This window comes from Pseudophryne corroboree, chromosome 10 (assembly GCF_028390025.1).
Source record: "Pseudophryne corroboree isolate aPseCor3 chromosome 10, aPseCor3.hap2, whole genome shotgun sequence".
NCBI classification, from domain to species: domain Eukaryota; kingdom Metazoa; phylum Chordata; class Amphibia; order Anura; family Myobatrachidae; genus Pseudophryne; species Pseudophryne corroboree.
Window position 1 is genome coordinate 328968290 of NC_086453.1, and position 22379 is coordinate 328990668.

Here is a 22379-nt window from a genome sequence, read left to right on the forward strand (position 1 = left end):
ATAATATCACACTAGTACTGCAGCCGGACAGGTAGATATATTTATTATGTAATGACTGATGACGGACCTGCTGGACACTGTCAGCTCAGCAGCACCGCAGACTGCTACAGTAAGCTACTATAGTAGTATGGATAAAGAAGAAAGAAAAAAAAAACCACGGGTAGGTGGTATACAATTATGGATGGACGAGCGACTGCCGACACAGAGGTAGCTACAGCCGTGGACTACCGTACTGTGTCTGCTGCTAATATAGACTGGATGATAATGAGATGAAATCAATATATATATATATATAATATCACACTAGTACTGCAGCCGGACAGGTAGATATATTTATTATGTAATGACTGATGACGGACCTGCTGGACACTGTCAGCTCAGCAGCACCGCAGACTGCTACAGTAAGCTACTATAGTAGTATGTATAAAGAAGAAAGAAAAAAAAAAACCACGGGTAGGTGGTATACAATTATGGATGGACGAGCGACTGCCGACACAGAGGTAGCTACAGCCGTGGACTACCGTACTGTGTCTGCTGCTAATATAGACTGGATGATAATGAGATGAAATCAATATATATATATATATATATATATATATATATAATATCACACTAGTACTGCAGCCGGACAGGTAGATATATTTATTATGTAATGACTGATGACGGACCTGCTGGACACTGTCAGCTCAGCAGCACCGCAGACTGCTACAGTAAGCTACTATAGTAGTATGTATAAAGAAGAAAGAAAAAAAAAAAAAACCACGGGTAGGTGGTATACAATTATGGATGGACGAGCGACTGCCGACACAGAGGTAGCTGCAGCCGTGGACTACCGTACTGTGTCTGCTGCTACTATAGACTGGATGATAATGAGATGAAATCAATATATATATATATATATATAATATCACACTAGTACTGCAACCGGACAGGTAGATATATTTATTATGTAATGACTGATGACGGACCTGCTGGACACTGTCAGCTCAGCAGCACCGCAGACTGCTACAGTAAGCTACTATAGTAGTATGTATAAAGAAGAAAGAAAAAAAAAAAACACGGGTAGGTGGTATACAATTATGGATGGACGAGCGACTGCCGACACAGAGGTAGCTACAGCCGTGGACTACCGTACTGTGTCTGCTGCTAATATAGACTGGATGATAATGAGATGAAATCAATATATATATATATAATATCACTAGTACTGCAGCCGGACAGGTATATATATTTATTATGTAATGACTGATGACGGACCTGCTGGACACTGTCAGCTCAGCAGCACCGCAGACTGCTACAGTAAGCTACTATAGTAGTATGTATAAAGAAGAAGAAAGAAAAAAAAAAAACGGGTAGGTGGTATACAATATTATATATATATTATATACAATTATATAAATCCACATAAGAAGCCGCTTCTCACTTTCATATGAATTGGATGCAGGTGCTCGGTCAGTATAGTAATATTGAAAAGTTCCAAGAATAACCACCAGAGGGATTAAACCCAGAGAAACCAGCACACCACTTGAATGCAAAAAAGTGTTTTACTGTTCACAATGGAACCCAAAGTTATTTTAAAAAGAGTAGCAAGCATTTGGCACACATGATGATAGCAGCATATAAATAAATCAATGAATACTCAACATTCCGACAGCTGTTTCGATTATCTTCTTCATAGGAATGAGTAAAGTGTCATAGTGCTGAACACTGCCCACTGCAGTGTCTATTTTCAAAGTGACATGTGCCTAATGTGCTAAGCTACCAGCTGTATTTTATAGTGTGTGTACTTACCTGTGAGCCAGTGCACCTGCACCCGGTCACACGTGGACGTAGACAACGTCATACCCACGCGCCACGGCTGTGGCGCTGACCGGATGTGACGTACGGGGAAAGGATAGTCCGCTACACATCATGTGTATACACATGATGGAGCTGGACACCGACCCACCGAACGGAGAAAAAAGATCTCCGAGGCCGCGTCCACGTGTATTCAGGTCACCCCCGTGCCCCGCGTCGCGTTCAACGCGTCACACGTGGCGACCCGCAGGGGGCGCCCAATAGGTCCGGACAGCAAAGTTCATCCGGAACCAAGTGGGCACCAGACCTGTTTCCGGGGACAGGATAGAGGCGCACAGGCACCAATAATAAACATACTATGTGGATATAAACATACAAATAAAACAGACAATAAGCAATATATCACATAATAGATACTGGGCAAATGTAGCATATAGATGGCCTGTCATAGATTCATATATTAATTAATAAATTGATATTGATTTATATATTTGGGTTTAATGCTGGCCATAAATGTAACCGCCAAGCTTTCATAATATAGTGGATACACTACTCTAAAGAAGAGGCCAAAGAAATGCCTAATAGTCAGCATCTATATGTGAATCATAATATACAACACAAAAATGGATAAATATATAGTAATAAGATACAAAAAAATAATTGAATTAATCAAAAACAGGACAATGGATCCAGATGCAAATATATTAGGCCCACATGTATCCATGTGTGGAAAAAGGAAAAAAATGAAAAAAGGAAAAAAATGAAAAAAATTACAAAAAAGGTACAAAAGAAAATTCTTCATTAAGTCCCGCTGGTGAAAGGGTATCCAAACGTCGAATCTATCGACATTCTTGCTGTAATAGCAGCTTGTGACGGTCGCCACCCCTCTTTAATGGAGGTACGTGATCGATGGGCATGAATGATAAATCTTTAATATGATGTCCATGGTGAACAAAGTGCTTTGCAACTGGTGGAGTTGAATTCTCGATTTTAATGAACGCTTTTTTGATTGACGACCTGTGTAGGGCCATGCGTTCTTTGAGCATTCTGATAGTCTTTCCAACATATAATTTATTGCAGGGGCATTGGATCACATAAACGACATATTTTGTTTCACATGTCATTCGATGTTTCAAGCAACAAACATCGCCCCTGGTTGGATGTGTAAAAATGCTGCCTGTGTGCATATGCTTGCAGTTTACACAGGAGCCACATTTGTGTGCTCCTGGTTTTAGTTGTAGCCAACCACTACCTTGTTGCGACATTGGCACTATGTCGGAATAGGTAATCTGGTCCTTGAGGTTTGAACTGCGTTTATAGCTGAATAGTGGTAAGCTATCACAAAATTTCCCCATAGTCGGGTCTGCCTGTAAAATGTGCCAATGTTTGGAGATCGCACGTCTCATGACACTGGAGGCAACAGAATATGTGCTGGTGAAGACTAATCTTCCAATCTCAGTGCCTTTAGTGTTGGATTTTAGCACATCTGTCCGTTCCATCTGTAGACATCTCGTGATAGCTCCTTGTATCTCTGTCGGGTCATAGCCTCTCTCAATAAATTTCTTGCCCATCTCTGCCAGAGCACCTGGTATTAGTGAAGCATCTGAAGTTATTCGCATCACACGTTAGAGTTGCGAAAAAGGTAAACCCTTCTTTAAAGGTTGCGGATGAAAACTTGTTGCCAACAGAAGAGAATTTTTGTCTGTCGGTTTTCTAAACACCTCAGTGGTGATGGATCCATTAGTCAACTTAATAGTGACATCCAAAAAATTAATGGAAACAAAATCATGAACACATGTGAGCCTAATAGAGCCTGGTACTTGATTCAACCTGACAATAAATTGTTGGAGCTTAGTCTCACCCCCAGTCCACAGCATGAACAGGTCATCTATGTATCGAACATAAAATCGAATAAATGTTGAAAATTCAGGATCTGCCATAATATGTTGTTTTTCATACTGAAACATAAATAAGTTGGCATAGGAAGGGGCCATACTGGACCCCATCGCCGTGCCCTGTAGCTGTAAATAAAATGAATTTTCAAACAAAAAATAATTTTTGTGTAAGATGAAATCAAGCAAAAGTAACAAAAATTCACTAGGTGGACCCTCATACTGTGGACTGGAGGTAATCGCTTTCCTGGTTGCCTCAATGCCTTCAAGATGGGGGGGTCAAACATAAAAAGTACCGGAGGCAGGAACTACAAGGGGGGTCGGAAATAACCATTTTCAACTTATCTGAATACGCTCCCACTGAGGCAGAAATGTCGGTATTATCAAAGGGACTTACTTTTGTTCAAACTCATAAACAGAATGAGTTTGAATGTGAGGTTGAACTATACAAATTTTATAGACAACTCAAACTTAAAGATTATTTTGCAAAAAAGGATAATGGTTCTGATATAAGAGGTAAATTTAAAGCACCTAGCAACTTTGATCCACCACCTATGAATCTGGCCATAGAGGTATTTATGAATTTAGTTAAAAAAGAAACCTTACCCCGTATTAAAAACATCAAAATTAAGAACCATAACATGACCAAATTAGAAAGGGTGGCAGTCAAATCTTTGAGAGATAACCCCAACATCATTATACGCCCCGCCGATAAGGGCGGTGGCGTGGTACTATTAAATCGTACTGATTATATTGATGAAATAAATCGACAATTAGCTGACAAATTATGTTACAAACAGTTGCGTTTTGACCCTACCAGTAACTTCAAACGTGAGGTAGACTCCATTATTAACATGGGTGTGTCCAATTTTTGGATTGATGAACAAACGGCCAAATTTCTTACTCAAGACTTTCCCCGTATTCCTTTGATTTACGTTTTGCCCAAAATACACAAATGTCTGGTCAAACCCCCTGGAAGACCGATCATATCTTCCAGGGGCTCTCTGTGTCAGACATTGTCCCAATTTGTAGATTTTTTTCTACAGCCGGTAGTACAATCAACACCATACTTTATCAAAGATACCTCTGATTTCTTATTGAAACTAAATGCGGTTGGGCCTCTTCCTGATGATTGTATACTGGTGACATTGGATGTCACCAGCTTATACACTTGCATTAACCATCTTGAAGGCATTGAGGCAACCAGGAAAGCGATTACCTCCAGTCCACAGTATGAGGGTCCACCTAGTGAATTTTTGTTACTTTTGCTTGATTTCATCTTACACAAAAATTATTTTTTGTTTGAAAATTCATTTTATTTACAGCTACAGGGCACGGCGATGGGGTCCAATATGGCCCCTTCCTATGCCAACTTATTTATGTTTCAGTATGAAAAACAACATATTATGGCAGATCCTGAATTTTCAACATTTATTCGATTTTATGTTCGATACATAGATGACCTGTTCATGCTGTGGACTGGGGGTGAGACTAAGCTCCAACAATTTATTGTCAGGTTGAATCAAGTACCAGGCTCTATTAGGCTCACATGTGTTCATGATTTTGTTTCCATTAATTTTTTGGATGTCACTATTAAGTTGACTAATGGATCCATCACCACTGAGGTGTTTAGAAAACCGACAGACAAAAATTCTCTTCTGTTGGCAACAAGTTTTCATCCGCAACCTTTAAAGAAGGGTTTACCTTTTTCGCAACTCTTACGTGTGATGCGAATAACTTCAGATGCTTCACTAATACCAGGTGCTCTGGCAGAGATGGGCAAGAAATTTATTGAGAGAGGCTATGACCCGACAGAGATACAAGGAGCTATCACGAGATGTCTACAGATGGAACGGACAGATGTGCTAAAATCCAACACTAAAGGCACTGAGATTGGAAGATTAGTCTTCACCAGCACATATTCTGTTGCCTCCAGTGTCATGAGACGTGCGATCTCCAAACATTGGCACATTTTACAGGCAGACCCGACTATGGGGAAATTTTGTGATAGCTTACCACTATTCAGCTATAAACGCAGTTCAAACCTCAAGGACCAGATTACCTATTCCGACATAGTGCCAATGTCGCAACAAGGTAGTGGTTGGCTACAACTAAAACCAGGAGCACACAAATGTGGCTCCTGTGTAAACTGCAAGCATATGCACACAGGCAGCATTTTTACACATCCAACCAGGGGCGATGTTTGTTGCTTGAAACATCGAATGACATGTGAAACAAAATATGTCGTTTATGTGATCCAATGCCCCTGCAATAAATTATATGTTGGAAAGACTATCAGAATGCTCAAAGAACGCATGGCCCTACACAGGTCGTCAATCAAAAAAGCGTTCATTAAAATCGAGAATTCAACTCCACCAGTTGCAAAGCACTTTGTTCACCATGGACATCATATTAAAGATTTATCATTCATGCCCATCGATCACGTACCTCCATTAAAGAGGGGTGGCGACCGTCACAAGCTGCTATTACAGCAAGAATGTCGATGGATTCGACGTTTGGATACCCTTTCACCAGCGGGACTTAATGAAGAATTTTCTTTTGTACCTTTTTTGTAATTTTTTTCATTTTTTTTCCTTTTTTCCTTTTTTTCCTTTTTCCACACATGGATACATGTGGGCCTAATATATTTGCATCTGGATCCATTGTCCTGTTTTTGATTAATTCAATTATTTTTTTGTGTCTTATTACTATATATTTATCCATTTTTGTGTTGTATATTATGATTCACATATAGATGCTGACTATTAGGCATTTCTTTGGCCTCTTCTTTAGAGTAGTGTATCCACTATATTATGAAAGCTTGGCGGTTACATTTATGGCCAGCATTAAACCCAAATATATAAATCAATATCAATTTATTAATTAATATATGAATCTATGACAGGCCATCTATATGCTACATTTGCCCAGTATCTATTATGTGATATATTGCTTATTGTCTGTTTTATTTGTATGTTTATATCCACATAGTATGTTTATTATTGGTGCCTGTGCGCCTCTATCCTGTCCCCGGAAACAGGTCTGGTGCCCACTTGGTTCCGGATGAACTTTGCTGTCCGGACCTATTGGGCGCCCCCTGCGGGTCGCCACGTGTGACGCGTTGAACGCGACGCGGGGCACGGGGGTGACCTGAATACACGTGGACGCGGCCTCGGAGATCTTTTTTCTCCGTTCGGTGGGTCGGTGTCCAGCTCCATCATGTGTATACACATGATGTGTAGCGGACTATCCTTTCCCCGTACGTCACATCCGGTCAGCGCCACAGCCGTGGCGCGTGGGTATGACGTTGTCTACGTCCACGTGTGACCGGGTGCAGGTGCACTGGCTCACAGGTAAGTACACACACTATAAAATACAGCTGGTAGCTTAGCACATTAGGCACATGTCACTTTGAAAATAGACACTGCAGTGGGCAGTGTTCAGCACTATGACACTTTACTCATTCCTATGAAGAAGATAATCGAAACAGCTGTCGGAATGTTGAGTATTCATTGATTTATTTATATGCTGCTATCATCATGTGTGCCAAATGCTTGCTACTCTTTTTAAAATAACTTTGGGTTCCATTGTGAACAGTAAAACACTTTTTTGCATTCAAGTGGTGTGCTGGTTTCTCTGGGTTTAATCCCTCTGGTGGTTATTCTTGGAACTTTTCAATATATATATATATATATATATATATATATATATATTAAACTGGTGGTGATTATTAAACTGGTGGTCAGGTCACTGGTCACACTATCAGCAACTTGCAAGTAGTACTCCTAAGCAGACAATCACAATATATATTATACTGGTGGTCAGTGTGGTCACAATGGCAGTGTGGCACTCTGGCAGCAAAAGTGTGCACTGTACGTTATATGTACTCCTGAGTCCTGCTCTCAGACTCTAACTGCTCCCCACTGTCAGTGTCTCCCCCACAAGTCAAATATACATTATACAGTCGCACTATCTATCTATCTATCTATCTATCTATCTATCTATCTATCTATCTATCTATCACTTCAGCAAGTAGTAGTACTCCTCCTAATGCTCCCCAAAATTACTACTGTGTCTCTCTCTACTCTAGTCTCACTCTCTTCTCTATAAACGGAGAGGACGCCAGCCACGTCCTCTCCCTATGAATCTCAATGCACGTGTGAAAATGGCGGCGACGCGCGGCTCCTTATATAGAATCCGAGTCTCGCGATAGAATCCGAGCCTCGCGAGAATCCGACAGCGGGATGATGACATTCGGGCGCGCTCGGGTTAACCGAGCAAGGCGGGAAGATCCGAGTCGCTCGGCCCCGTGTAAAAAAAAATGAAGTTCGGGCGGGTTCGGATTCCGAGGAACCGAACCCGCTCATCTCTACTATTTAGCAAACCTTGAATTGCACAATATTGTCCGAATCTCTAACATACAGTATGTAGTTTGATTTTGCTGTATTTGTCGCAAAAAAAATTATTTCCAAGATGCTCCTTGCATTTGGCGTGCCACGCTTTCTCAATGTGGATAGTAGCTGTTCAGTGGGAGGGGAGTTTCTTTCATCACATGGTGTGGAGCCCTAGATGAGCGCCGTTTTGCGTTTATGAGAGGCCCGTGTGCAGCCTCCTCCGTCCGGGCCTGCTCCTCTCTAGGCGGCAGTGGTATAGAGTCTGAGCACTAGGCGCTCAGACTGTAATATGCATGCGCAAATCTTTGGGAAAATGGCGCAGCGGACATTTTCCTGGTGATTTCTCTACTGCGCACTGAGAAAATTGCTTTTTTTTCTAAGCTCCCCCCCCCCCCAAAAAAAGGCATTCCCCCCCCCCCAAAAAAAAAAACGAAAAGGCATTTTCTCTTTTTGTGCGCTCTGCAAAACAATTCTCTTGGCTTAATAATATTGATTAAAAATCTTTTGTAAATGAGACCTTATTGCATTATAATGCGCAGTTTTGGCGGTCAGTACTAGCATAGGCCCTCATTCCGAGTTGTTCGCTCGCTAGCTGCTTTTAGCCGCATTGCACACGCTAGGCCGCCGCCCTCTGGGAGTGTATCTTAGCTTAGCAGACGTGTGAACGAAAGATTAGCAGAATTGCAAATAGAAATTTCTTAGCAGTTTCTGAGTAGCTCGAGACTTACTCCTACACTGCGATCAGTTCAGTCAGTTTCGTTCCTGGATTGACGTCACAAACACACCCAGCGTTCGCCCAGACACTCCCCCGTTTCTTCAGACACTCCCGCGTTTTTCCCAGAAACGCCAGCGTTTTTTCGCACACACTCCCATAAAATGTCCAGTTTCCGCCCAGAAACACCCACTTCCTGTCAATCACACTACGATCACCAGAACGATGAAAAAACTTTGTTAGGCCGTGAGTAAAATAACAAACTTTTGTGCTAATTTACTTGGCGCAGGCGCACTGCGAACATTGCGCATGCGCAGTTTGCGACTAATCGCTCCTTTGCAAAAAAATCTAACGAGCGAACAACTCGGAATGACCCCCATAGTGCAGCCACATCCTTATGCTTTGGTGGAAGATAATAAGAAACACTTGTACACCTGACCTAAGGCTTTCCGTGTGTATAGTGCTTTCAGCAGGCAATTACAATTATTGTGTACAAGTGATAAGATCATATGTATAAACTAGAGATGAGTGGGTTCGGTTTCTCTGAATCCGAACCCGCACGAACTTCATGTTTTTTTTCACGGGTCCGAGCGACTCGGATCTTCCCGCCTTGCTCGGTTAACCCGAGCGCGCCCGAACGTCATCATGACGCTGTCGGATTCTCGCGAGGCTCGGATTCTATCGCGAGACTCGGATTCTATATAAGGAGCCGCGCGTCGCCGCCATTTTCACACGTGCATTGAGATTGATAGGGAGAGGACGTGGCTGGCGTCCTCTCCATTTAGATTAGAAGAGAGAGAGAGAGAGATTGACCTGATTTACTGGAGATTAGGAGTACTGTAGAACTGTGTAGAGAGTGCAGAGTTTACTAGTGACTGACCACAGTGACCACCAGACAGTGCAGTTTTATTTAATATATCCGTTCTCTGCCTGAAAAAAACGATACACAGTGACTCAGTCACATACCATATCTGTGTGCACTGCTCAGCCCAGTGTGCTGCATCATCTATGTATATATCTGACTGTGCTCAGCTCACACATCTTATAATTGTGGGGGAGACTGGGGAGCACTGCAGTGCCAGTTATAGGTTATAGCAGGAGCCAGGAGTACATATTATTATTAAAATTAAACAGTGCACACTTTTGCTGCAGGAGTGCCACTGCCAGTGTGACTGACCAGTGACCTGACCACACTGACCACCAGTATAGTTAGTAGTATAGTATACTATATTGTGATTGCCTGAAAAAGTTAAACACTCGTATCTGACTGTGCTCAGCTCACACATCTTATAATTGTGGGGGAGACTGGGGAGCACTGCAGTGCCAGTTATAGGTTATAGCAGGAGCCAGGAGTACATATTATTATTAAAATTAAACAGTGCACACTTTTGCTGCAGGAGTGCCACTGCCAGTGTGACTGACCAGTGACCTGACCACACTGACCACCAGTATAGTTAGTAGTATAGTATACTATATTGTGATTGCCTGAAAAAGTTAAACACTCGTCGTGTGACTTCACTTGTGTGGTGTTTTTTTTTTTATTCTATAAAAAACTCATTCTGCTGACAGACAGTGTCCAGCAGGTCCGTCATTATATAATATATACCTGTCCGGCTGCAGTAGTGATATATATATATTTTTTATATCATTATTTATCATCCAGTCGCAGCAGACACAGTACGGTAGTTCACGGCTGTAGCTACCTCTGTGTCGGCACTGGGCAGTCCGTCCATAATTGTATACCACCTACCCGTGGTTTTTTTTTCTTTCTTCTTTATACATACATACTACTACTACTACATCTCTTTATCAACCAGTCTATATTAGCAGCAGACACAGTACAGTACGGTAGTCCACGGCTGTAGCTACCTCTGTGTCGGCACTGGGCAGTCCATCCATAATTGTATACCACCTACCCGTGGTTTTTTTTTCTTTCTTCTTTATACATACATACTACTACTACTACATCTCTTTATCAACCAGTCTATATTAGCAGCAGACACAGTACAGTACGGTAGTCCACGGCTGTAGCTACCTCTGTGTCGGCACTGGGCAGTCCGTCCATAATTGTATACCACCTACCCGTGGTTTTTTTTTCTTTCTTCTTTATACATACATACTACTACTACTACATCTCTTTATCAACCAGTCTATATTAGCAGCAGACACAGTACAGTACGGTAGTCCACGGCTGTAGCTACCTCTGTGTCGGCACTGGGCAGTCCGTCCATAATTGTATACCACCTACCCGTGGTTTTTTTTTCTTTCTTCTTTATACATACATACTACTACTACTACATCTCTTTATCAACCAGTCTATATTAGCAGCAGACACAGTACAGTACGGTAGTCCACGGCTGTAGCTACCTCTGTGTCGGCACTGGGCAGTCCGTCCATAATTGTATACCACCTACCCGTGGTTTTTTTTTCTTTCTTCTTTATACATACATACTACTACTACTACATCTCTTTATCAACCAGTCTATATTAGCAGCAGACACAGTACAGTACGGTAGTCCACGGCTGTAGCTACCTCTGTGTCGGCACTGGGCAGTCCGTCCATAATTGTATACTAGTATCCATCCATCTCCATTGTTTACCTGAGGTGCCTTTTAGTTGTGCCTATTAAAATATGGAGAACAAAAATGTTGAGGTTCCAAAATTAGGGAAAGATCAAGATCCACTTCCACCTCGTGCTGAAGCTGCTGCCACTAGTCATGGCCGAGACGATGAAATGCCAGCAACGTCGTCTGCCAAGGCCGATGCCCAATGTCATAGTACAGAGCATGTCAAATCCAAAACACCAAATATCAGTAAAAAAAGGACTCCAAAACCTAAAATAAAATTGTCGGAGGAGAAGCGTAAACTTGCCAATATGCCATTTACCACACGGAGTGGCAAGGAACGGCTGAGGCCCTGGCCTATGTTCATGGCTAGTGGTTCAGCTTCACATGAGGATGGAGGCACTCAGCCTCTCGCTAGAAAAATGAAAAGACTCAAGCTGGCAAAAGCAGTAGCACCGCAAAGAACTGTGCGTTCTTCGAAATCCCAAATCCACAAGGAGAGTCCAATTGTGTCGGTTGCGATGCCTGACCTTCCCAACACTGGACGTGAAGAGCATGCGCCTTCCACCATTTGCACGCCCCCTGCAAGTGCTGGAAGGAGCACCCGCAGTCCAGTTCCTGATAGTCAGATTGAAGATGTCAGTGTTGAAGTACACCAGGATGAGGAGGATATGGGTGTTGCTGGCGCTGGGGAGGAAATTGACCAGGAGGATTCTGATGGTGAGGTGGTTTGTTTAAGTCAGGCACCCGGGGAGACACCTGTTGTCCGTGGGAGGAATAGGGCCGTTGACATGCCTGGTGAAAATACCAAAAAAATCAGCTCTTCGGTGTGGAAGTATTTCACCAGAAATGCGGACAACAGGTGTCAAGCCGTGTGTTCCCTTTGTCAAGCTGTAATAAGTAGGGGTAAGGACGTTAACCACCTCGGAACATCCTCCCTTATACGTCACCTGCAGCGCATTCATAATAAGTCAGTGACAAGTTCAAAAACTTGGGCCGACAGCGGAAGCAGTCCACTGACCAGTAAATCCCTTCCTCTTGTAACCAAGCTCACGCAAACCACCCCACCAACTCCCTCAGTGTCAATTTCCTCCTTCCCCAGGAATGCCAATAGTCCTGCAGGCCATGTCACTGGCAATTCTGACGAGTCCTCTCCTGCCTGGGATTCCTCCGATGCATCCTTGCGTGTAACGCCTACTGCTGCTGGCGCTGCTGTTGTTGCTGCTGGGAGTCGATGGTCATCCCAGAGGGGAAGTCGTAAGCCCACTTGTACTACTTCCAGTAAGCAATTGACTGTCCAACAGTCCTTTGCGAGGAAGATGAAATATCACAGCAGTCATCCTGTTGCAAAGCGGATAACTGAGTCCTTGACAACTATGTTGGTGTTAGACGTGCGTCCGGTATCCGCCGTTAGTTCACAGGGAACTAGACAATTTGTTGAGGCAGTGTGCCCCCGTTACCAAATACCATCTAGGTTCCACTTCTGTAGGCAGGCGATACCGAGAATGTACACGGACGTCAGAAAAAGACTCACCAGTGTCCTAAAAAATGCAGTTGTACCCAATGTCCACTTAACCACGGACATGTGGACAAGTGGAGCAGGGCAGGGTCAGGACTATATGACTGTGACAGCCCACTGGGTAGATGTATGGACTCCCGCTGCAAGAACAGCAGCGGCGGCACCAGTAGCAGCATCTCGCAAACGCCAACTCTTTCCTAGGCAGGCTACGCTTTGTATCACCGCTTTCCAGAATACGCACACAGCTGAAAACCTCTTACGGCAACTGAGGAAGATCATCGCAGAATGGCTTACCCCAATTGGACTCTCCTGTGGATTTGTGGCATCGGACAACGCCAGCAATATTGTGTGTGCATTAAATATGGGCAAATTCCAGCACGTCCCATGTTTTGCACATACCTTGAATTTGGTGGTGCAGAATTTTTTAAAAAACGACAGGGGCGTGCAAGAGATGCTGTCGGTGGCCAGAAGAATTGCGGGACACTTTCGGCGTACAGGCACCACGTACAGAAGACTGGAGCACCACCAAAAACTACTGAACCTGCCCTGCCATCATCTGAAGCAAGAAGTGGTAACGAGGTGGAATTCAACCCTCTATATGCTTCAGAGGTTGGAGGAGCAGCAAAAGGCCATTTAAGCCTATACAATTGAGCACGATATAGGAGGTGGAATGCACCTGTCTCAAGTGCAGTGGAGAATGATTTCAACGTTGTGCAAGGTTCTGATGCCCTTTGAACTTGCCACACGTGAAGTCAGTTCAGACACTGCCAGCCTGAGTCAGGTCATTCCCCTCATCAGGCTTTTGCAGAAGAAGCTGGAGACATTGAAGGAGGAGCTAACACGGAGCGATTCCGCTAGGCATGTGGGACTTGTGGATGGAGCCCTTAATTCGCTTAACAAGGATTCACGGGTGGTCAATCTGTTGAAATCAGAGCACTAAATTTTGGCCACCGTGCTCGATCCTAGATTTAAAACCTACCTTGGATCTCTCTTTCCGGCAGACACAAGTCTGCTGGGGTTGAAAGACCTGCTGGTGAGAAAATTGTCAAGTCAAGCGGAACGCGACCTGTCAACATCTCCTCCTTCACATTCTCCCGCAACTGGGGGTGCGAGGAAAAGGCTCAGAATTCCGAGCCCACCCGCTGGCGGTGATGCAGGGCAGTCTGGAGCGACTGCTGATGCTGACATCTGGTCCGGACTGAAGGACCTGACAACGATTACGGACATGTCGTCTACTGTCACTGCATATGATTCTCTCAACATTGAAAGAATGGTGGAGGATTATATGAGTGACCGCATCCAAGTAGGCACGTCACACAGTCCGTACTTATACTGGCAGGAAAAAGAGGCAATTTGGAGGCCCTTGCACAAACTGGCTTTATTCTACCTAAGTTGCCCTCCCACAAGTGTGTACTCCGAAAGAGTGTTTAGTGCCGCCGCTCACCTTGTCAGCAATCGGCGTACGAGGTTACATCCAGAAAATGTGGAGAAGATGATGTTCATTAAAATGAATTATAATCAATTCCTCCGCGGAGACATTGACCAGCAGCAATTGCCTCCACAAAGTACACAGGGAGCTGAGATGGTGGATTCCAGTGGGGACGAATTGATAATCTGTGAGGAGGGGGATGTACACGGTGATATATCGGAGGATGATGATGAGGTGGACATCTTGCCTCTGTAGAGCCAGTTTGTGCAAGGAGAGATTAATTGCTTCTTTTTTGGGGGGGGTCCAAACCAACCCGTCATATCAGTCACAGTCGTGTGGCAGACCCTGTCACTGAAATGATGGGTTGGTTAAAGTGTGCATGTCCTGTTTTGTTTATACAACATAAGGGTGGGTGGGAGGGCCCAAGGACAATTCCATCTTGCACCTCTTTTTTCTTTTATTTTTCTTTGCGTCATGTGCTGTTTGGGGAGGGTTTTTTGGAAGGGACATCCTGCGTGACACTGCAGTGCCACTCCTAAATGGGCCCGGTGTTTGTGTCGGCCACTAGGGTCGCTTATCTTACTCACACTGTCAGCTACCTCATTGCGCCTCTTTTTTTCTTTGCGTCATGTGCTGTTTGGGGAGTGTTTTTTGGAAGGGCCATCCTGCGTGACACTGCAGTGACACTCCTAGATGGGCCCGGTGTTTGTGTCGGCCACTAGGGTCGCTAATCTTACTCACACAGCTACCTCATTGCGCCTCTTTTTTTCTTTGCGTCATGTGCTGTTTGGGGAGGGTTTTTTGGAAGGGCCATCCTGCGTGACACTGCAGTGCCACTCCTAGATGGGCCCGGTGTTTGTGTCGGCCACTAGGGTCGCTAATCTTACTCACACAGCTACCTCATTGCGCCTCTTTTTTTCTTTGCGTCATGTGCTGTTTGGGGAGGGTTTTTTGGAAGGGACATCCTGCGTGACACTGCAGTGCCACTCCTAAATGGGCCCGGTGTTTGTGTCGGCCACTAGGGTCGCTTATCTTACTCACACAGTCAGCTACCTCATTGCGCCTCTTTTTTTCTTTGCGTCATGTGCTGTTTGGGGAGTGTTTTTTGGAAGGGCCATCCTGCGTGACACTGCAGTGCCACTCCTAGATGGGCCCGGTGTTTGTGTCGGCCACTAGGGTCGCTAATCTTACTCACACAGCTACCTCATTGCGCCTCTTTTTTTCTTTGCGTCATGTGCTGTTTGGGGAGGGTTTTTTGGAAGGGACATCCTGCGTGACACTGCAGTGCCACTCCTAGATGGGCCCGGTGTTTGTGTCGGCCACTAGGGTCGCTAATCTTACTCACACAGCTACCTCATTGCGCCTCTTTTTTTCTTTGCGTCATGTGCTGTTTGGGGAGGGTTTTTTGGAAGGGACATCCTGCGTGACACTGCAGTGCCACTCCTAAATGGGCCCGGTGTTTGTGTCGGCCACTAGGGTCGCTTATCTTACTCACACAGTCAGCTACCTCATTGCGCCTCTTTTTTTCTTTGCGTCATGTGCTGTTTGGGGAGTGTTTTTTGGAAGGGCCATCCTGCGTGACACTGCAGTGCCACTCCTAGATGGGCCCGGTGTTTGTGTCGGCCACTAGGGTCGCTAATCTTACTCACACAGCTACCTCATTGCGCCTCTTTTTTTCTTTGCGTCATGTGCTGTTTGGGGAGGGTTTTTTGGAAGGGACATCCTGCGTGACACTGCAGTGCCACTCCTAAATGGGCCCGGTGTTTGTGTCGGCCACTAGGGTCGCTAATCTTACTCACACAGCTACCTCATTGCGCCTCTTTTTTTTTTGCGTCATGTGCTGTTTGGGGAGGGTTTTATGGAAGGGCCATCCTGCGTGACACTGCAGTGCCACTCCTAGATGGGCCCGGTGTTTGTGTCGGCCACTAGGGTCGCTAATCTTACTCACACAGCTACCTCATTGCGCCTCTTTTTTTCTTTGCGTCATGTGCTGTTTGGGGAGGGTTTTTTGGAAGGGACATCCTGCGTGACACTGCAGTGCCACTCCTAGATGGGCCAGGTGTTTGTGTCGGCCACTAGGGTCGCTTAGCTTAGTCATCCAGCGACCTCGGTGCAAATTTTAGGACTAAAAATAATATTGTGAGGTGTGAGGTATTCAGAATAGACTGAAAATGAGTGGAAATTATGGTTTTTGAGGTTAATAATAATATGGGATCAAAATGACCCCCAAATTCTATGATTTAAGCTGTTTTTTAGGGTTTTTTGAAAAAAACACCCGAATCCAAAACACACCCGAATCCGACAAAAAAAATTCGGTGAGGTTTTGCCAAAACGCGGTCGAACCCAAAACACGGCCGCGGAACCGAACCCAAAACCAAAACACAAAACCCGAAAAATTTCAGGCGCTCATCTCTAGTATAAACTCCAGCAAATAATAACTGTTGTTATGGAGTCCAGGGCTGCAGAGACATCAGAAAGGCCCTGGTATTGCGGGATTGGGGGCACTCGAGGGGCACAGCTACAGCCCATAGTGGACTATGCTCTTAGTAAGGGGCATGGTAGTGGCATCCTGAGCTCCATGGTTGCGGCTTTGTACCTGCCCCCTCTCCGCTCCTGTCTTGGTGTGCACGGATATGATAAATTGGCCTCTATGTGGTCTTAGAACTGTTAAGTGCCATCTAATAATGCATCTTCCATTTTTACTGCAGGCAGATGAAGTCTATGGACCTGGAGCTGGCACCTCCCTTTACTGTCAGTGGCACAATGCACGCTCATGGCCCTATGGCCGGATACCACTATTCTCAATTCCAGGACAGTGAGGTGTAACGAGGAAAACATTTCTACTAAGTTCATACAGAAAGGAGACTGGGGGGACGTTCACGTAACTCTATCACTCAACTTCTTCCTTGCAAAAAGGGCCTGAAGTCCAGCATCCGGGATTGTCACATGCCATCACCCAAGCTTGCTAATTCTTAGGGATATATATATATATATATATATATATATATATATCCCTCCCGATCTCCAGCTCATAACCCTAAAATCCACACATATGACATTTGCACCTAGCTGTCCTACTTATGTTCTCAGGTGGCCTGACACACCCGCCATCCGCTGGACCTACTTCTGCTCCATTATCATGCAGCATACTGGTCACATATGTCCCTGTCATTGTACGGATCTCCTCTGTCTCTCCATTGATTGTCTCTGACATCACAGTACAGTAGTAAGTTACAGTGAACACTTAAGGTTATTGTAGGTCACAGGCTGAGCAGCACATTCCCACTCTGTGACACACTGGCTCCTGCGGCAGATACAGAACTAGAAAGGTCTGGACCCCACGGCTCTAATGTGAAGGGGCCCTAATTGCTCCATCGTAAAATCATTCCCATCATAACGTCTGCTTGTCCCCAATCAGAATCCATTAGTAGCAGTTTGAGACATGAGTCTGAATTATATCTACTTTCATTTTATGCTAATTATTTTGCAGACCCTATAACTGACTGGAGATTGCTCGTTATGAAACTATATAAAGTTGTCGCTATAAACATTTTATTCAATGGGACACCTGTACGGCTGGGACTTCTACCATCTGCATACTTCCCAAAATTGGTTGATTATAATTAAAAATGGAGGTCCTGGTTGCATCATAGTGGGCATAGCCATGCCTCCAGTGGGTGTGGCCAGTCCCCAGTCACCATTTTGCATATAAAATTCCATATTATGGAAATACCTCCAAACCTGCCACCAGTCGGTTGGGTGGTATATATTTGGATGGTTTGCTGTGGCTGTAGTTACGCCTGTTAGACAGGCCTGACTATATATCAATGTCTGATGCAGATTACACACATAACGATCGCTTAGTCTAGCCTGATCATAACCTGCAGTCACTAGTACAGGTATTATACAGAATCCAGATCTCTCAGAAGAACTACACCTATACACCTATCTTTGACCATATATTGGGCTTCCTTCTGACAACCATACTGATGGAGAGGAGACTGGATTAAATAAGAACCATACTGGTGGAGACTGGATTAAATAAGAAGAAAAACAAATAGTGAAAGTCCCCAATTGCATTCACTTTTATGTACTAGTTTGTTATTCCTTACTGACAGAGTTTTCATTTTTTAAGAAACGGAAGTCATGCCTGTCATAATTCTGCTTTCATATCATTCATGTGATTTCCTCTAATTACACTATTAGAATTTTTGGGAAGTTTTATTTTTTAAAAAAATGCTTATTTATTTTTCATCTATTTGTCCCATATCCTTTATGCATTTTTTGCTTGGTTTGATCATTTTGTGTTCAACAGTTATAACCCTGCTATTGTTATGTAAATGGTGTATCAACTACAAGTAAGTTCCCGATACAGTTCAGTTCTGCCACTGTCAATCCAGAGTGGGAGAGATTTAAAAAAAAAAAAAAAGGCACGTGTAGTGTTGTTTTTTAATTATTATTATTATTATTATTATTATTATTTTGCCCTCATTTATAGACGTTAGTAAGGGTGAGATACAGTTTACCAGCGGTCAGGACACCAGCGGTTCAGAAAAGTGACCGCGGCATCCCGAAGGAGAGAATTTCAACAGGGGGTAGGTAAGCATACTTACAGAGGCGTCGGAATGGGTTGGGCAAAGGGGCAGCTCGCCCCCCCTAAACATGAGAGGCGCCGGCCAATGTACCCCGGAGGAGTGATATACGGTCAGTTTCAAGACCGCACATCACAACCTCCGTGCAGCGCAGGGACCAGGCAACGGCACTCCCCCACTCCCAACTCCCAGCAGAACAGTGCCGCGATTCGCGAGTGTTTCGGGGGCGTGGTCTAATGCAGAGGAGACTTGTGGCTGTGCTGCTGTGTAATCAGGACAGGAACAGTAGTGTCTCTCTCACTCCATCTCTCTCCCTGTTCCACTCTCTCTCCCTAACACTCTTTCCTTTCTCTCCCTAACACTCTCTTTCCTTTCTCTCCCTAACACTCTCGCTCATCTCTCTCTCTCTTTCTCTCCCTAACACTCTTTCCTTTCTCTCCCTAACACTCTAGCTCCTCTCTCTCTCCTTCTCTCCCTCTCACTCTCTTTCCTCTCTCTCCCTAACACTCTCTCCTCTCTTTCTCTCCCTAACACTCTCTCCTCTCTCTCCCTCTCTCTCTATCTTTCCTCTCCTCTCTCTCTCTTTCTCTCCCTAACACTCTCGCTCTCCTCTCTTCCTAACACTCTCGCTCTCTCCTCCCACCTCCTCCCCACCATGGTGCCACTGCCGCCTCCATTTCGTCCCCGTAGTACCGCCTCCTCCTCCCCAGTGGCTCCGCTCCCAGGGGCACCAAATGAGGATCTATCTTGCCCCCCCAGACTATAAATGTTCTGACGCCCCTGTATATTTACAATCCCCCAATACCTCCCTAACCCTTACCCTCCCTTCCCGCAGCCTAAATCTAACCCTCCCTTCCCACAGCCTAACCCTCCCCAGTGGTTCCTAAACCAAACCCCTCCTCCCCGCAACCTAAACCAAACCCCTCCTCCCCGCAACCTAAACCTAACCCTCTCATCCCCACAACCTAACCCTAACCCTCCCCGTGGGTGATTAAACCTAACCTCCTACCCAGGGCCGTCTTAACAGCAGTGTAAGCCCCTGGGCACAGCAATGCACTGGGCACCCTACCCATCCCCCAGTGGTAGGGGTGGGGGGTGCTATCAGCAGCAGCTTTGATGTCCCGTGGACAGTAGGGGATGTTCAATCTGCCGCTCAGTAATTAGGACCTGGAGCAGTAATTTCTGCTAATTACTCCTTTACTGCACAGTGGAAGATGGGGTGGGAGCAAGAACACTTAGATGTAAAAGAAGCATTGGGATGAATGAAGGGGCCCCGGTACATGACTTCCAGGGTGGTAGGGTGGTGTAATATGCAGGGGAGGGGTGGATAGTGGAGTGGACATAATATTCATAATTTTCTGGTGGGAGGGCAGCTTGCTTGACTGCAGATATCTCCAGTTCCTGGATATAGATTTCTTAGCTTTGAATGCGATAAAAAATAGAGAGTTCCACCTTTCAAGAGGTTCAGGGGACTTGGGGATCATAGTTCAGGAGCCAGAGCAATCCACCGGCAAAAATATAAAACTGCAAACCAGATGTGTGGAGCTGGAGCAGGGACCAGCTGCTTGAAGGCTTATATCTCTGGTTCTGGGCATAGTAGAGACAAGCTGCCAGTGTCCACCGAAAGAGGGGAGTCCTATGTTTTGGAGTATATCCTCAGAAAAACTCCAAGTCAGACAGAACTCGAGATATCTGGCTGGGAATAGCAATTAACAGTCTTGGATGGGGATCACTGCTTCAAAGTCAGATATCTCCGGTTCCCCAGGGCCTATTTTCAAAAATCTGGTACCGCTGGAAAGAGGGGACCCTCAGCTATAAGCCTAGGGCCCTTAGACTCCTGAGGCCCTTGGGCAAGAACCCATTGAGCCCATACGAAAAGACGGCCCTTCTCCTACCCCCGCGGGCTAACACTACAGGGTGCCACATACTCACGATCTGGATGCCGGGTGTTGGGATTGCGGCGTCAGCATTTCGGCTGGTGTCGGAGTTCCAGCGTCTGCATTTTGGTGGCGTACTGGGATTCTGGCACTGGGAATCTGATCACTGGCATCCTGACTGCATCCCGTGAGTAAATACACAATTCTCAAATACACAAAAACACAATTCAGGAGACTCAGACATCTGTAATAGTTGGTCCACAAGACCATATTTTTAAGATAAAAGTTCATGACACAACCAGTCTGGCACTATCTAAAGCCTCTTTTTTTTGTTGTAGGATAGAACTTTTTGCAATTTTGGGCTATCTGCTGATTTGAATGTGTTGCCATACCTGATTGTAAGTATGTGGTCAATTCAATTTGCCGACTGTTGAATAGCGCCGGCGCTGTTGAATACAGCGCCATAGACACTTAATTGTCGGGAATTCCTCTGTCAGGAATCAGCATCGCGCCGGGCAGTTAAGCTGGAGAATGCCCGTTCTCCCGACAAATCAACTTGTTAAGTCCGGGAGAACGGGCATTCGCCATCTTAACATGAGCAGAATTGAATAGTAACGGGAGCTAATTCCTAGCACTATTCAACTGTCGGCAAATTGAATTGACCCCATAGAGTGCAATGAGCAGTAATAACCATCTGAAATGTTTCCAGTAAATTAATGAAATTAAAACTTTTAAGACTTAACATATTTTCTATTATCAATGTATGCGCACTGGCCCTATAATTTGCTAAGCCAAAATATACTGCGTTAGTTTTAGAATACCATGAGTATATGTGTATTGTTTTTAATTGTGTTAATTTTTTATCTGATGTTTTATTAATTAAAAAAATAAACACTTAAATGATTCTCTTAATATTTTATTATTCAAAATATATTTAAAGTTACAAAAATTAAGACAGCTGCCACCAAATATAGGGTATTGAAAATTACAAATCATCAAATGAAAACAACCAATGTTGAATATTTTATATTGAGGTACTGTTATGAAACATCCGTGCGATTATATAAGACCAATAGAGTCACACTAGCGAGGTCTTCTGTCAATAACAGCCACCCGCTGTTTCCTTAGAGTATAACCCACTCAGCAGTACATAGGATGCCGCCTGGTCTTTTACTAAAACAGTAGGTGCTTATACAATCATCGGGTGATCGCTAGGTTATTAGCAGGTGCGGATGGAGTTGAGACTAGGTGCCGGGACAGGAATGGGGGTAACCCTGCAGGTTTGGGTACGGAAGCCACAGGTGTTGAATATGGCAGAAGCAATATATACACTGGAACCTCAATACAGCAGACAGGGATAAGAGGTTATGCTACAGTTTCAGTATACAGGTTGAGTATCCCTTATCCAAAATGCTTGGGACCAGAGGTATTTTGGATATGGGATTTTTCCGTATTTTGGAATAATTGCATCCCATAATGAGATATCATGGTGATGGGACCTAAATCTAAGCACAGAATGCATTTATGTTTCATATACACCTTATACACACAGCCTGAAGGTCATTTAATACAATATTTTAAATAATTTTGTGTATTAAACAAA

The 22379-nt window shown here is 44.5% G+C and overlaps 1 protein-coding gene across 4 annotated transcripts in view; it reads left to right on the plus strand.

Annotated features, from left to right (window-relative positions):
* SMIM35 (small integral membrane protein 35) overlaps positions 1–21602 on the plus strand; it is a 117675-nt gene extending 96073 nt beyond the window's left edge. For all 4 annotated transcript variants that reach the window (XM_063943597.1, XM_063943598.1, XM_063943596.1 and 1 more), the window contains one exon: positions 17016–21602. In XM_063943597.1, coding sequence (XP_063799667.1) covers positions 17016–17133 — 118 coding nt within the window. In that variant the 3' untranslated portion in view covers positions 17134–21602. The remainder of the gene's footprint in view (positions 1–17015) is intronic.
* The last annotated feature ends 777 nt before the right edge of the window (positions 21603–22379 follow it).